The 16,584-nt window shown below is 43.5% G+C and overlaps 1 protein-coding gene across 1 annotated transcript in view; it reads right to left on the reverse strand.

Moving 5' to 3' along the window:
• Window positions 1–618: 618 nt before the first annotated feature.
• ALPK1 (alpha-kinase 1) overlaps window positions 619–16,584 on the reverse strand; it is a 29,511-nt gene continuing 13,545 nt past the window's right edge. Inside the window, exons 4-15 of the mRNA XM_009702472.1 lie at window positions 15,099–15,297; window positions 13,398–13,457; window positions 11,660–11,746; window positions 10,883–10,959; window positions 9,206–9,301; window positions 8,593–8,697; window positions 7,348–8,165; window positions 6,115–6,449; window positions 5,174–5,327; window positions 3,947–4,109; window positions 1,439–1,625; window positions 619–815 (exon numbers count right to left, since the gene is read on the reverse strand). Of these exons, the coding sequence (XP_009700774.1) occupies window positions 619–815; window positions 1,439–1,625; window positions 3,947–4,109; window positions 5,174–5,327; window positions 6,115–6,449; window positions 7,348–8,165; window positions 8,593–8,697; window positions 9,206–9,301; window positions 10,883–10,959; window positions 11,660–11,746; window positions 13,398–13,457; window positions 15,099–15,297 (2,478 nt within the window). The remainder of the gene's footprint in view (window positions 816–1,438; window positions 1,626–3,946; window positions 4,110–5,173; window positions 5,328–6,114; window positions 6,450–7,347; window positions 8,166–8,592; window positions 8,698–9,205; window positions 9,302–10,882; window positions 10,960–11,659; window positions 11,747–13,397; window positions 13,458–15,098; window positions 15,298–16,584) is intronic.

Here is a 16,584-nt window from a genome sequence, read left to right on the forward strand (position 1 = left end):
ATTCACGTCAAGCACCTCTTGGTTCAAGAACACTATTTTTTCCTTGCAGAGCAGCAGAGCTTTCGTGGCTGCTACAGTTAAAACCGTATCTCCACCTGTTTAGATAATGCGCAGTCACATATGCACATATACACACACACCTCTGAAACAAACTTTGTTAATTTTTAAGCAAACCAAAACATTACCATTTGTTCCCTGAAGCATTTATACAAGTTTTTGGAAATTTTACAGATGGTTGAAATACAGCTCCCTGCTTCCGTCTCACTCTATTTCATATTCCTTTCCAAAGAGCAGATGGTGCCTATGGCCCTTGCTGGGTCTGAATGGATTAGTATAGAGTCTTGTTGTACACCTCTAGATGAATTTGGGAGGCCATTTTCTTACTCTTCTTATGTTCTTCTGTTAATTCTTACAGATGGCTACACCAACATGAGGTTCAGATGGTACACAAGATAGTAACATGGTATCACCAGCCCGGATGCAAAGACCAGCACTTGCCAAACTCATGCAGGTAATGACTGACCCGACTCACACGAGTATCGCCTCAGTGGCTCTGTTCTCACAAAGACAATACGCTCCTGAAGGTGTGCGGGATAAAATACTGTCCAGCTTATGGGTCTACACTGGCAGCTCTACTGAGGGTCTTGTTAAGGAAAGGCAGCGACAGATCTCATTGCACTTCATGTGTTGATTATTAAAGAAGTAATAGATTCCCTTCTTCCCGAAGTTGGAGTGTGAAACATCTTTGCTATTAAGAGAATGAATCTGTGGGTCTGTGAGGTAGATGAGGCCTTTCCCGTTACCTGTCACCCAACCTGTGGAAGAAAGGATACACCTCAGTATCGAACATCACAGCCTTTGTATTATCGTACTCAGGACTGCCTGCTTGGCACGGCCCACGCTCTGTTACTGTCACTTCAGTGATTCCCAGTTTGCACCTATGCCAGCCAAAGCAGAACCCTAAGAGGTACATAATGAATATTTAATGAAATGAATATCCCAAAGATACCTGCGTGCTAAAGGTTGAGTCTGAAAGGTTTTATCCTTGCCTCTTAACCAAAGAGCTCACTTCTCCATTAACTGAACAGGGGACCTTTTTTTAGGCTTGCCCATTTTAGGAAGCAGGAAGCGTGACAAAACCCACTGCCTCTTTTAGTGGTTCTCCTGCAGGTGGTTCCACAAGACACATCCCGGCAGACGGGCTTTAGTCTAAATGGATGCAGCCCACTCCATGGCATGAAGCTGTGGCATGCTTGGGAGCATGTGGCTTACGCACTCCTGCTGTGATGTAGTGGACAACAAGGGCACTGCTCAAGGCAAGAACGTACCTGCACGTACCTCCCTCACTTTATGTCATTTAGGGACAGTACGTCCCTTATACAGCATACTCTGCAACATGAGAGGACCCACAAGAAATGAAGTTCACTGTAATACAAACCTTGCAGATCAACAACAACGTCTGTTCCATTGGAGAACTCATAGCAGAAATGGCCATAGGCCAGACCGTACTCTGTGGCTTTGTACTCAGTCTTTACTACCTTCGTGTTATTGGACAGCTTCACAAACTCCCCAAGGATGTAGGGCTCCACGCTCACACATCCTATTATAGTTCTGTCTTCCAGTATCTGAAAAGAGAGGGTTAATGACAGTCATGCAAGCAGAGATGTGAAAACAAGGATGCTAAAGCTCCTCTAACAGAAGTCTTGTTTTTTCCTCCTGGAACTTTCCATCGTAAGATGGATGGAAAGAGTCTCCATGTTAACCCACTGCTGATTCAAAACACAGGCTGTTTAGATGAGGAGCTCACATTTAACAAGAACAAAGGGTGAAACATGATCCAACACAAAATCAGCCCGACAGGCCAAACTCCACGAGGAATGAATTCTACAAATTCTACCTAGTTTGTCCACCAAACAAGAAACTTCTTTCAGGAAACTACGTCTAAAGAATAAGCTAGAAAGCTGGAAAGATTTGGCTAAACCTGTACTTGGTCCTTCTTCAGTGTGTAAATAACCAGTGGGAGGTTCTGAGGGTTGTTTTAGTAATTTCTGTGTTCAGAGACTTGCAAGTACTGATGCCAGACTCTCATTAGGCCTTATTAGCGAGTGGCATAGAGCCAGATCTAGCGCCAGAATGGCTAACAGAAATAGCAATACGCAGAGAATGCTATCCTATACCTACTCATAACAAAACAGTGAATTCAGCTCTGTACCGTAGAGGGTAGCTCTCCGTATTTGAAATACAAGTCACATTGACAGTTAAGCACACGAATAAAGAAAAGATTCTTTACTTTCCTGCTGGGGGCTGGATGTCAGCTTTAAGCTCTGTGCCAGGTCACCCAGATGCAGCTCCTGCCTCTAACGGTCAGGCTGGGTGCTGGCACAGCAGACCCATTTGTCTCACGGCTTTGCGCGCTGTCCTCACAACCACTGTGCAGAAGAAAGAGGGTAGAAGCAAGAGCTGTCCTGCCTACAGTTACCTGAAACACATAAGGCCAGGATGATCCGTGCGTTAAGACTTGAGGGCATGTCTAAGGCAGCCTCCTCAAAACTCCGCATTTGGAACTGAGTGGGCAAACAAGCATCTCCCATGACCAAAAGCGGCTGTGGATGTCACGCTGTTGCAAATGACGTCCCAGCCAGCTCTCAGCCACTTGGTTCTTGTGGCTCTCAGGAGCCCACCTCTGAGGCTGGACCACTGAGATGGAGGGAGAGCAATGCTTCTCATTGAGAGGCAGCTGATGGATCTGTGACCTTGCTGAAGCTCATTGCCCTGCCAATTCCACCAGCCTTTCTTCACCTGACCACGTACGCTCAGCTGCAAGGAAGGCACAGGCATGTCCTGCTCATCGCTGAGTACAGCCCACACATATGGGCCAGACAGATACTGGTTGCACTGTCAGGGACAAGCGGAGAAGGAGCAGGCATTGGATCAGTGGCAAGGTTGTGTCAACAAGTTAATTGAACCGTGGTTTAAAGGTGATCGTGGTTTAAAGGTGTCCTATTCTATGCGAAGGGGTTGTTATTGAGGAAAAGAGCTTTTTGTGATAGCCATTTGAAGGATGACTGAGCTGCCAGCATGATATGGCCATGAAAAATGCAGGTCTCACTAAGGGTAAGGATTCCTATTGCCCCTGCAAAAGGCGTGGAGGGGTCTCAGGGGAACACTGTACAATTCTGATCACCAATCTTTAAGAAATGGGAGTTCAAAGTAGAGCAGGTTCAGGCCTTCACGGATGAAAAGGGGAAGAGAGATCTGTGTCTTGAGGTGACACAGAAACAAGCTTGGGTTCCCTAGCCTAAAGAACAGAGGCTATGAGGGGATGTTATTGCTGCCCCTTCCTTAAATCTAGGCCTCAAAGAAGTTGTGAGAAAGACAATAAATATAAAATTACTAATTTTAGGTTAGAAAGTAGCAGAAAGTTTCCAGACATCAAGAGAGCAGCTCTAGAATTATTTCTTATTGGAAGCAACGAAGGTTAAAACACAAAACACAACACAGCTGCTTTTAAGATAGAGCTTAACGAGTTCAAAAACGGATTATGCAGTGCGGTTGCCTGTGGTATCAGGGCACTGGACCTGATGAGTCATGAGGAGGGCCTTTCCAGCCCTGTGTTCCTGAAATTCAGCATCATGCAGAAAAGGCCTCAAAATTGCCCTGCAGCAAATCAACTTGTCTGCCAGAACAGCTCCTGGGCTTCATTTACAAGTGAGTTTCTGACTTCTAACAGTACATGGCATCTTTTCTGCCAGTGCACCCGTGAACTTGTAGCTCTGCCGGTAGGTGTCTTCTGTCCTGAAATGAGCAAATGCAGCTACCAGGTAAGATCACATGAACGACAGCCTGTCATCTAGAGGTGGCCTAACTGCTAGTATTTTACAATCAAAATTGACTTAAGAGATTCTTCCCATCAATTCCTTTGTATTGCTTAGAAGACAGTTCTTACCAGGAGTACTGCAGAGGGGATATAAAAGATTTGGGTAGGGACCTTTTGCTCATACAGCCTTTTGTTGAATTCCGTCACATAGTACTGGGCAGTCATTTGCCGTTCCACGTCACTGAAATGATGAAGAATTCCTTTTTCTTCTTTATATTCTTTCCCAACATACCTGAACAAAAAGAGAAGTGCTTGGTGTAGCCAGATTCGCAGCAGACTGCACTTGGGAAGCCCTACTTGTGATACAGAAACATCACTACAAAGCAGAGCTTGGCTGTTCAGAAGCAAAGCCAGCTGCTGGCGATGCTTTTAAAATGGCAGTGATTAAAGTTGTGGGTTTTTTCTTTTATAGCTCTTACAGGCGTAAAATGCTGTACTGATCAATCAAATGCCAGGATGAGGGTTTCATAACACCAGAATGTTTAAAGTCAGCTCTTCCTGACTCTGAAGGGAGACCCGACTCAGAGGTACTTAAAATACCCATAATAATTCATAAGCTACTTCTAATAACAATCTGAAATCTGCAATTAGCACTTAGCAGAGCTCTCCTGGTGCAGAGGCCTTTATGAAGCAAACAGGTGATTTTAATCCTGCTTTCAGAGCAGATGCACCCATTGCATAAACCTGCTGCTAAAACGGAAGAAAAGCAACTGAAACACCTTTCTGCCTATAGGTAATGAGAGACATATATATATTGCTATATTGCTAATTCTCTAACGCAAAGCTAGAGGTCAAATAAAAAGGAAGCAACGTTTAAGCTCCCATGAGATTATCCCAGCACAGACAAAGCTGAAGTCAGGCCTAAGAGTTGTCATGAGCAAATGAACGCTAGCACGGCTGTTAGAAGACACCAGTGAAGTAGCTTTTTCTTCCCAGAAATTAAAAGGTGGAGAGTTACATGGAGTGATGGGAAACATTGCCAAAATGCTCAAGAGATTTGGGAAAGCCACAAAACATACTTGCTACAGAAAATCAGCCAAAATGTAACCAAATGTAAACTAGGTTGAAACCGACTAAAGAAACAATCTTCTCCCACTGGGACTATGATTTCTGTAGTTGTCCAAGTAAAAACTTGTACTGTCTTCCGAAAATACTTGATAAAAGCTACTGTCTGGCAAGGCACTGGACTAGCTGAAGCATAGGTGTAAGACTAATCTCACCAGACAGTTTTCATTCATATTTACACAGAAGCAGCATTGATAAACATTCTGATTCAGAAATTCATTTGGTCAATACCTTCCCAGGATTTCTTCTTGGTGCAGGAAGTGGATCCAAAATGCCCTTCTCTGTTTGCCTTCGTTTGCCACGTTCAGGTAGTCCCCAATGAATACAGCCGTTTCTTGGCCTGTCCAGAGCCCTGATTTCTTCGAGTATTTTAAAAGAAGAGCAGCTACAAAAAGAAAACACCACAAGTAGAATGGAACAATTCCACAGGACTGCTCTAAGTCTGTGCTGAGGGATGAAGTAACCAGCACCCAGGAGATAAGATATCCAGGCTTCTCTGAAAGCAAAGTAAGGGGCTATAAAATAGATGCTAAGGGGTACCTAGGTGCAGAGCTGGATAATTTACACTAAGGACAAAAAACTGCTAAACAGGCTTGAGACATGCAAGATGGGATGAGCCCCAAGTGGGTTTTACTTAATGAGCTCAATGAGGCAGCCTATAGTGGTGTTGCTCCTGGCTTCTGTACTTCTTAGAATACTGATCAAGCCTCTGCATATTAAGGTATGGCTGTTATTTATGATTAACTTAATAATCATTATCTTAAATACACAGTTTGCAGGGATGAAATGTGAAATCTAAATGGGCGACAAAAGCAGAGACTCAAGTGATGGGGTAGAAAGGGCTGGATGAACTGGCACAGGGAGTTGAAGCAGCCTGTTATCTCTTGCATGAAGGACTGAAGCAGGAGGGGCTGAGTGGGCATGGAGATGGAGCCCATTTCCATGAAGCTGTGACTGACGTGCAAATGGGTAAGAAGGAATAGGAGGAAATTGTTCAAGGGAGTGTTCTTCCATTGCTAAAATTCTTTATATAAAAACTCACAGAACAACAAAAAAATGAAGTCCTAATAAATGATGACTAAAACATTGTGTTAAAAAGCCTGAGCCAAGACTGTTCTCTGTGGGAGCACCTGTTGCTGAGTGAAAATGCCCATCGCTGTGTGGAAACTTACAGTATGCTTTACGAAGCTGTTTAGTCTTAAAAGTTCCAGCAGGCATCAGTCTCTGGACAAGCCACTTATGTTCTACCCCTGCCAGAAGCTGCATGTAATCATCATCCCTCAGAAATCGAGCATCAAGGACTTCTTCCTTCGTTCTCCCAGGCATGAAGACAAAACCACTTCCCCCTGGGTTCGGAAATGGACTTTCAGGGGAACTCCTGGGCATCTGTGCTGATTTGTACCATGAACTCAGAGATGAACTGGATTGTCTCTTGCTGCTCACCATGTCCTGAGACTTTTCTTCATCTTCTTCAGTAGTGGCACAGGCAAAGTGCTCGGTTATGGATCTCAAAAAAGGGCAAAGCTGCTGGTGCACCAGGAGTTGATTGATGCTTTGGAACGGGTGCTGTAGGATAATTGTTTACTAAGTCTCCAATACTGATGAAATCAAATTCAGCGTCATCTATTGTTTCTGCTTGGGTGTCAACTTCAGGCACTTTGAGAGATCTGTTTCCCACCACGGCAGATTTCCTCAGCCAGTCACGCACAGAGGAGTCGCTGGCCCTTTTCGGCTCGATGCTCGTTGATAGTACAGAAGTAGCGCCGTTTGTGGGGGGCTGTGCCTCAAATGAGGGCTCCTCTGTGCTATCTCCAGTTTCTCCTCCTGAGTGGACCCACACAAACTGGTTCCAGGGCCGGGATGCGGGGCTGCCGCTGCTGCCCTCCCTGTCGCTGTCCTTGGTCCTGCAGCCCAGGGAGGAAGCCTTCTCCTTCTCCTCCTCCTCCTCCTCCTCCTCCGGCCTGGCAGGAACAGAGTAAGAGGTGGAGAGGGAATGAACCGCGTTTTTCACTCCCCCTGCTTTCTTTTCAGAAGAGCTCTTTCCACTGTGTCTTCCCTCCGGCAGCTCTTCTCTGCAAAGAGAAGCCTTCTCTACCAGCCTCCCAGTCAGAGGTGTATCTGCCTCGAAGGAAGGCTGAGAGGATCCCACACAGCTGTGTAGAAGCTCTCGAGGAGAAGGGTGCCAGGCTCTGGGAGGCAATGAGCGCAAGGATGCAGGTTGACCGTTTTCGTCAGATTCTGTTGTGCAACATTGCTCCTCCACTGAGCCCTTTTCCAGCTGCTGCCCTTCTCTGGGAGACTCTTTGCTGCTATTACAGTTTAGTTCCTCCCAGCTGGAAGAGTAACTTGAGTTTGACAGCTTGCACCAAGATCTCTCTGAAGTCGTGGTTTGACTCCTGTTTTGCCGTCTGCTGAAAACACTGTTTTCACCATTTATTTCTATTTCTATTTCTAATGGATCAACCTTTTCATCGAAGGAAGTTTTCATCACATCAGAACCAACGGATTTATTTCTCCGGCCACCGAGTCTCTCTGAGCTACTTCCTGCTGTTGGTGAATTCAGCATTTTGACAGCGCCTTTCCTCTGGTACACTATTTCTTCCGTAGTACACACAGTGTCTATGTTTTTAGTTTCTGTTCTTAAGGTTGTGATACAAGCTCCCACTTGGGTTTCTCCTGGTGTGGCTTTATGAATCCTGCAAGTATTTTCAAATACTTCACACAATGACAGGTGGTGCTGAGAATGCATGGCAAGGATTTTGTCAAAGTTGGCTTCCCCTTGCAGGATAGGTTTTTGCACTGTGCCTTTATAACTGTCTGGAACGTAAGACCTGGCATCAGAATTAGGGAAGCTTTCCACTTGCAGGTGCTTCTTCACAGATGTGATCAGAGACATGATCTCTTTGGCAAGCATTCCTTTCTCTTCCTCTCCTGTAAATGACATGCTGTATGAGTCCAGTTTTCCCACGGCATCTTTACACAGCCGACTCACCTCACGGAGCTTCTCACTCTCCCCATAGAGCCATCGATGCACGGTTGTGAGGCAGAAAGCAGCTTTAATAAAACTATGGAGCTCCTGCTTGCTGGTGACGGGACTCTTATCGTTCTTGGTGAGGAGGCCGATCTCAAAGGATTCTTTGGCTTCGGACAAGTAGAACTTTCTCTTTTCTGGGGGACAGTCCTTGGAGTGACTGTAAGACAGCAAACACACCCCACGGATGTTCTGGGAGGGGACGAAAGAGGAATGAAGGAATTAAAAACCTGGACCTCTGTCAGAGACAAAGGGAGGAGAAAACATGTTTCTTTCCCTTACACAATTTGAAGCAAACATCGGCTCTAACTGCCTGCTGCTGTGTTTCCCGGAGAAAACAATCTTGGTCTTTTTCCTTTGAAATATAGCTGTAGTTACAGGAGAAGCAGCATTCCCAGATGGGCTTGAAAGCCCATCCTCGCTCTGTGGACAGATACTGCTTTCTGCCCATCTGCTTAGCTTCTGATCGGAGTTCAGAGCAACATATTGCATCATACCCACAACACAGACACAATACCCTGTATGATGCAATGTTTGAAAGCTGGATTAGAGCCAAATTTAATTGCTTGGACTCTTCTCTTACACAAATAAGACTTTCAGAATGAAGACCTATACTTACCACGGCTGTGAGGACAAACAGCGGGGTGTACTGGCTGTAGGCTGCCGCTAGTTTGCAGGCCTCAGCAGCTGATAAGAAGCGATGACTGAACTCTCGGAGAAGGCTCTAGTGAAATGAAAAAAACAAGAGGGAAAACCTCATCTCAAAGGCTTTCTTTTCAAAGAGATGGGCCTACCTGGTAAGCAACTCTGTTTTGAATGAAGTAAGGCAGCTTGGGATTTGTTTCTTGTCTGTTGTTGGTTTCCTGAGCTCTCTGAGACCTTTGAGTATTGATAGAGCGGGACATGATATCTTAAACAAGAACAGCCAGGTCTGTTTCCACAGGAACCTTTTTGCTCAGGTTTACCATCGATGCATCACTTTTTGACTCTATAAATATTCTATATATTACACAGACACTCTGTAAATACTCTTAACGTTTTCTGTTTCCTGAAGCAAGGCATTCTTCCACCTAGGTGCTAATGAACTTTTTCACCAGGACCAATGGAAGTTTCTTCAGCCCTCTCAGCAAAGGAGAGGAACTGGAGGAAGAGCAAAGTGTGGGTGAATTTGGGATAACAACATACAGTCCATCTGAAGAATCCACACACACAAATAACAAATCAAGTCCTACCAGGTCAATCTCAGCATTGCTTTTAAAACGTACATAATCCTTCTCATTCATGGAAGCAAAGATGTCTGCCATAATACCCAAGGAAGTAGCAATTCCCTGAAAGAGAAATGGAAAATTATCATAGTGTTTTTCCCCTTGTATTTTGAATTTTGCTGCTCACAATAAAGTAGGTTCTGTGCAGAACATACCAGAAAAAAACCCAAACCAAACAAAGAAGATGCAAAGAGAAGCACTGCTAAGAAATTCAGAGACGTCATCTTGGTAGGGTTTTATTAATTTCAACTTGCAGAAAGGGTAGCCTGGTGGATATGTATGTTTCCATGAGTGGCAGCTACCCCTATTACCACTAGCTCTAGGTTTCAACTTAAACAGCATTGCATTTTCCCTAGCATTGCATTTTCCCAAGGTGCTGCTTGTGACAATGAAAGTGAAGTCTCGTGATACCACCAAAAGCTGCATTAAGCACTTGGTTAATGATATCTGAAAAAAGACTCCATCTGTTTTACCATTGTTTTTCAGAAACCATCACAGAAAGCCAAAAATTATGTTTAAGAACTTGCCAGTTGATCCCAGTCTTTCTAAAAAATCCAGGGTGAAGATGTCTAGAGAGATGGTAGAAGTAACCAATGCTCATCACACATAGCCTGAGAAAACAAGCATCTTTTTTAACACACTTTCATAGCTTATTGCACTGTTCAAAAAACAAACAAACAGAGTTGGACAAAAGTCAAGAGTTCTTGATGTTGATATAGTTGGGGTATTTTTGGTAATTTGTAATTGGTTCTACAGAACCAATTAAAAAATAAGACATGAACGTGAAAGATATAGATCTATGAACTTTCTAATTGCTTCTGTCTGGAAGATTTGATCTATATGTGCTAGCTAAGGGTCTGCCCAGCTGAACAGTTAAGAATGCCAGGAAGTATCTGTATGCTTTCCACAAAATTCAGTATGTATCTTTGCTCCCATAAAAATGTTCCGAGCTTGGGGTCAAGCTTTAAGGAATGGCAGAGGAGAGGAAACAAGGTCTGGTTTTGTGGTCTATCTCATGCTGGGTACAATTACAATACTTCTTAAAGCATCACCCTAGGACTTGCAAGACTTAGGTTCACATTCCTGTTTAGCTACGGACACATGGTGTGACTGTCGCTTCATCTACAGTGGGAAGATTAGTGCAGCCAAGCCTCACAAAGGTGTTAAGATGGATATGGTAGCTGTTGCAAGGTGTTCAGGTACTGCAGTGCCAGGGAACATCCATCACCCACAACAGACCGTGTAGTGCAGCTCAGCAAATAGACACGCTTGGTTACTAGGAAAAAAAAAATTAGCCTTAGTCCTGACAAATAAATAAAATCTATAGCTGCATTCTGGGATTAGTCTGTCCTTGTCAGAGGCACCTGTGACATCCTAGGTGATGGTTCACTTCAGATGATTCTCCTTAACGAAAACTATTACTTTCATTCCCCTGCAGGAAAAAAGGTGTCCATAAGTCTGTGTATGCATGCGGAAACAATGTGCAATACAGACTTTGGCTAGAATATTTGTCCTGCATGTTAACCTTATCTGAGGTGTGTAATTGAAACATTATTGCTAAAAGACTTTTCTGAAGTAAACAAAAGCTAATCCGGAATGATTATTAGGTTGGCAAGGATATCCAGAGTGAAAAGGAAATACTACCTTTTTATCTGGTTGAGGAAGTTTGAAATATCCCACAACTGAAGCCCAAATCAACTCTGCTGCCTCATACCACATCCCTGAAACAAATAATAAAAATAGTCACTAAGCAGATTACTGCTACAGATGACTTTCAATAGTTTATTTTATACCTCCTTGAGTCAGGAGCCCTCAAAACAGTATAAAACCATACCATGGCATTTTTTGCTTTGGTGACACCGAGTATTTATTAATTTCCTTTAGCTTTTGGTTGTGCATAAACACACATTTTATGCTCATAAAAGACTTCAGCTCAACAGTCATGGCAGATGAAAGCTCACATCAAAAACGTAACATTAAGGCTGTTGGCCTCAAGTACCAAGCCCTGAATACAGAAGCCCATCACACTGAAAACTAGGGATTTTCTTGTCTTGAGGGAGCAAATTGCTGTGATAATACCTGTGATAAACTACTGCATGCTTTTGGGAACAGCAAATTTGGGAAAAGCATTAGCACAGGGAAAAAAGGGAACAGCATTTCAGAATGCCCCTCGACTTCTGGTAAGATTAAAATAAAATGATAATTTCTAAAATGTGTTTGCTTGGTACATGGCTCTAGGTCCTTGCTGCAAACAGACGGGTCTACAACTCATCTTCTGTGGCTGTGTTATGGGCATCAGGCAGGTGTTCTACAGAAGCTAAAACCCTGACATATGCCAAATGTACCACTTTAAAGCTTGCCTGCAAAGAAAAAAAAAACAGGGGAAAACCTTGGGCACACGTTTATAGAACAAAGCCTTACCAAGCTTTTGCAGAATCTGTCCTCTGATTTGTAAGCAGACTGACTGAACGAGAACCCTATCACTTTCCTTAGCGTATCGCCACGTACCTGCAGAAAGAGTGGAAAAACTCAGTAGAGAATGAAAAATGGTGCTGTCATTTTAAGCCTCTGAGGGCAACCTAAATCCCAGTAAACTGCCAGGATTCTCCCCATTGAATTCAGCTGGTTTGAGTCAGGACTTACAGTCAGGTAGATGACAAAGAGATAGTGTGTTAAGGAATGTAAGTAGACAGCTATATGGGTATGTAGCTTGAATGACAGCTATATAGAGCACAAAAACAATCTAAAAAGTGAAAGGTATCTCTCTTCTGTGAAGTAACAAAAAGTCATTGTATATAGACATTGTACAGAGTCACATTAAAAACCAGCCAAAATGATTAATATGGGATATCTTTCTTGTCACCAGTATATACAGCAGAGCAAAATACTTTTAACCATTGGCAAAACATGTCTTCTTTTCAGATATCAGTATCTCATGAGGACTAAAGCAAAAGTTTTCATGTTAACACAGTATGATTACTTACACAAAGTCATTTGTTATCAAATCTATATTGGGATTTCAGAATAGAATATGCAATAAAATCACTAAGCTTTCCTACGTATTATGAACATTTCACTGCAATTCTCAGCATGAAGCATCTGTTCAACAACACATCTTCAATGTTAAACAAGCAAGTATTATCACTGAATATTATGAAAATAATCTTAAAAGAAAAGCATAATCCCAAGAGAGCTGAAATGCAGTGTTTTGCATAGCCAGTTCTATACTTTATAGTGATAGTGGGTATTTTGTTTAAAGCCCTCTTGCACGAAGGCCCCTCTTGTAGGAGAATCTCAGTTTCACATGAGAAACAAAACAACAAAACCCATAATGGGCTGCTTAAATTTTCGAAGCTTCATGGTTGTAGAGAAACCTGAATGTTTTGACTAAATAAACCCTAAAGGCTAAGAAAATGGAGAACAGATATAAAACCCTAAAATACATTGTCTCAAAAACATAACTAAATAATTATTATAGATGTCTATCAAAATCAATGTATTCTTACCATTAGAAATACCACACATGCCTCCAGAGCTGAAACAAGCCTCAAGACCAGCAGTATAGTCATTTGATAGAAAGAAAAAAAAAAAGTAATTTCTACAAACATCATTATGCATTAAGGAATGGACCCATTTTTACAGTTTTGCACGTCTATCCAGCAATAAAGTGCTGTAAGAACCAGGATCCACTCTCCTTTTTTCTTAACCCCAAAAGATACTAAATAATTGCACTGCAGCCTGCTACACGTCTAGAATAAAGTATTCATTTAGTTTGTAGGATCAGTGTGAATTTGGAGGATAAGCATTACTCTAACAATCTGGACCTTTTAGGGGGAAGGGAGTTAGTTTTCTGGATCAGTCAATTGCTTGAAACTGGTCCACATTTTAAAATTCTCTGGGCAGAGAAATTAGTAGGAAGGCTGTCAAACCAGAATATTTCCCACCCAAGAGAAGACACACAAGGATGAATGATGGAAATTTCATCAAACAAAGTTGCAGTTTCCATATTTTAGCAAAGAATGGTGAAGAAAAGAGGAACGTGAGGTAAGGAGTCATTACTGAGGTCAGGTTGGCTGTATTTGAAGCTTGTGTGACCGTTAAAATTAGTACCAAAAATCCACCAAAATAGCAACTATGAAATTGGAAAAGAAATACGTACCTGTTGCTCCATTGTCATTAATAAGACTGCTTAGGATATATTCAGCTTTCAAAAGTTTACCTGATTAAAAAGTTTTAAAAAGGTAGAAAATGAATATAAAAATGTATCATGTGGCATGAAGTGAACAAAAGTGTTCATCAGTGAAAGCCCCTGCAAATTGTACTCTTCTTCCCAGCACTGTCAGTGTGCCCACACTTAGACTAAACTTTCCAACTAACTATGTGCTGCAGATGCTACCTCACGCTCAGGAGTCTCTTTGACAGACGATATTTCATATATACAACAAATATTGCAGAAAACGCTGATGAGGCAACTGGTTCTAGACAGCCATTTGCTTCAGAACCTCATTGCGGCCTTCCAATACCTGAAGGGGGCCTACATGAGAGATGGGGACAGACTTCTTAGCAGGGTCTGCTGTGACAGAACAAGGGGTAATGGTTTTAAACTAAAAGAGGGTAGATTTAGACTTGACGTAAGGAAAAAATTTTTTACAATGAGGGTGGTGAAGCACTGGCACAGGTTGCCCAGAGAGGTGGTGGAAGCCCCATCCCTGGAGGCATTCAAGGTCAGGCTGGACGGGGCTCTGAGCAACCTTATCTAGTTGGAGATGTCCCTGCTCACTGCAGGGGGGTTGGACTAGATGACCTCTAAAGGTACCTGCTAGCCCAAATGATTTTATGATTCTACACTGCCTCCCTGTCACTCTCTACTTAAAGAACCATCTTAAGCACAGAACATATAGCCAAAAACATATAGAAAGGATGCAGCATGCAATACAAAATGGGGATTCTGCCTTTCAGCCCCTTCACATGGCTCAGAGGTTTTGTCACATGGCTGGAGTCACCCGTGGCAGGCTCGAGGGGCTGCAGGAGACACCTTAGGTCTAATTCAATCAGCTTGATTCATGCTGAACCTTGCTTTGTGTCTCAATTGTCCGGCTGAATTCAAGAAGGCTGCTCCAGCCAGTGAAGCAGTCTAAGTGTTGGCTGAACTAGCCCATCAGTTGGAGTGTGCCAGTACCCAGACACCACGGCAAGGGGAGCATGAGAAGTCCACAGCCACAAATAAAAATGGCTATGCAGGGAACTTACAGTTCTCTTCTCTGCAAATAAGATATTCCTCAATTGGGTTTTTCAGAACACGTTTGCCTGGCTTTGTTTTTTTCTCCCCAATGGGACAGTGGGAAGATGCATTAAAAATCCTTCCGGTGTTGCCCATGTTATAGGAATGATGGAATTTATTTTTTTTTAATCAGTTTATCCTTGAGGGATTGTAAGCTGCATTGCTTGCATAGTCAAGTGGTCCCACTGAACAAAAAAAAAAAAAAAGCAGCTGGGACAGTGCAGAGAAAATGCCAGGATTCTAATTTACTTTTTAAAGGCCCTTGGTCAGAAGTATAGCAATTCAGATATCCCTGTTTGAAACCAGCAGGGAAGATTTGTTAAGGAACAAAAGCTCCAATTAGTATTTTCCACACCCTTTCACAATTTTCTCTCCTGCTTTTGGCTCTGAAACCCTTTATAGCAGCCCCTTTGTGCTAGTGAGAGGAGCTGGGAGGGCTCAAGGGGGCTGGGAGTGGGCTGTGCGTTTGAAAAGATGGCACCGGGGCCGTCAGCATGTCATCCCCAACAAGGGACAAAGTGTCTTCTTCAAAGTCAAGTAGTTCATAATTGGGTTTGAGCTGAGAAAATAAAGCGGTACCTGTGTTGACAGAGAGGCGAGCCTGGCGGATGAGCACCTGAGGACTGATCGGCGTGGTGGGCTGCAGCCTGTGCAGACCCTTGGCAATCTGAAGAAGTTTGCTGGAGGCATCAATCCAATACAGGAACCGGTCAATCAGGAACACAATAGCTGTTGCTGTTACGCAGTCCTTGACCATGATGGAGGCTTTCAAATAAACCTGAAAAGAACACCAGTGCCACGGGGCAGCCTTGCAGAAACTCACCTCGCAAAGGCTCAGTGAACCGCTGACAGAAAATACTTAGCTTTAGTAACCCTCTGCCTAACGGCGCTGCCTACGTGCCATTTTAGATCGGCTGGGATATCCTTAGTTATTTGCTGTAAGGTGGCTACACAGTTTTACAGCAAGTGAAGTACTGAACGTTACAAGAAGCAAATATTCACTGGCAATTAAAAGGCTGTCTCAAAATTTCTACTCACCTTATAATCTTTATCTTCCTAGGCATTTATATAATAAAGAAAGTTTTTGCGGCCGTGATCAGACAGGATTTATTGCAACTTATGATTATTCCTGATCATATTTTCAAGACAGTAAGGTTCCAGCTGTTTATTTTGTCTGAGCTGTAGATATCATTCCTGATTTTTTTTTTTGTCTTTCTAATTGTTGTTTAGTATTTGGAACCGCATAATTTGGTGGCCTGTTAATGAATTTAAACCATGACCAACAGATTACTAGCAATAATAACGATTAGTTTAAAAGGGGGACACGAGTCTGGAAAGACTGGAAATGGTCACTATAGCCATTGTCCCAGACGGAGCTCAAGCCATCCACTCCTTTGTGCACCACAAACAAGCAAACAGGCCAGGAGTCCAATGTTTTTCCCCTGCAGGTCATCTTTAATGTCGTACTAAGTCTGTATGAACTCTCTTGGATTCCAACAGTGGCTGAGCCATCACACCGACGCAAGGAATCAGCCAGAGCTTCTGACAGCATGCTGTTAAGAGGACAGGAGGTCAGCAAAGACAGTCATGAGGGGTGGGACAGCCTCATCATGGTTGCAGAAGTCCACGTGGACCTGGGGACCCCTACCAAAAACCAACCCCTTTCCCATGGTGGGCAGGGGTTGGTACTCCAGCAAGGAGGTGCTCCACATGCTGACATCCAGGCGATCCCCTTTTTACAGCTTTGTCGTGCAGGATGGGGAGGATGGCATCCAGTCACTGTTTCACTGGAACATCTGCCTGAAATACAGCCATCAGCTGTAAGGAAAGACCCACCTCTTCAGCTCTGGAGCCTCGCGGGTGCCCTGACCTGTCTGGTCTTCGTGGCCACCAGCCATTCCGCAGCCTCACGCTGCCTAGGGAGAGCCTGGCTTCCTGCTGCCCAGCCTGGCTCCAACCTGGGAGCTGGCAACGGTCGAGTAATGCTTTGTGGTGTGGTCAATCACAAGAGGAAAGGAAAAACAGAAAACACCTCAAACCATACAAAGCCTCCTCAGAAAAAGGA

Source organism: Cariama cristata, unplaced genomic scaffold (assembly GCF_000690535.1).
Source record: "Cariama cristata isolate BGI_N322 unplaced genomic scaffold, ASM69053v1 scaffold13866, whole genome shotgun sequence".
Classification (NCBI taxonomy): domain Eukaryota; kingdom Metazoa; phylum Chordata; class Aves; order Cariamiformes; family Cariamidae; genus Cariama; species Cariama cristata.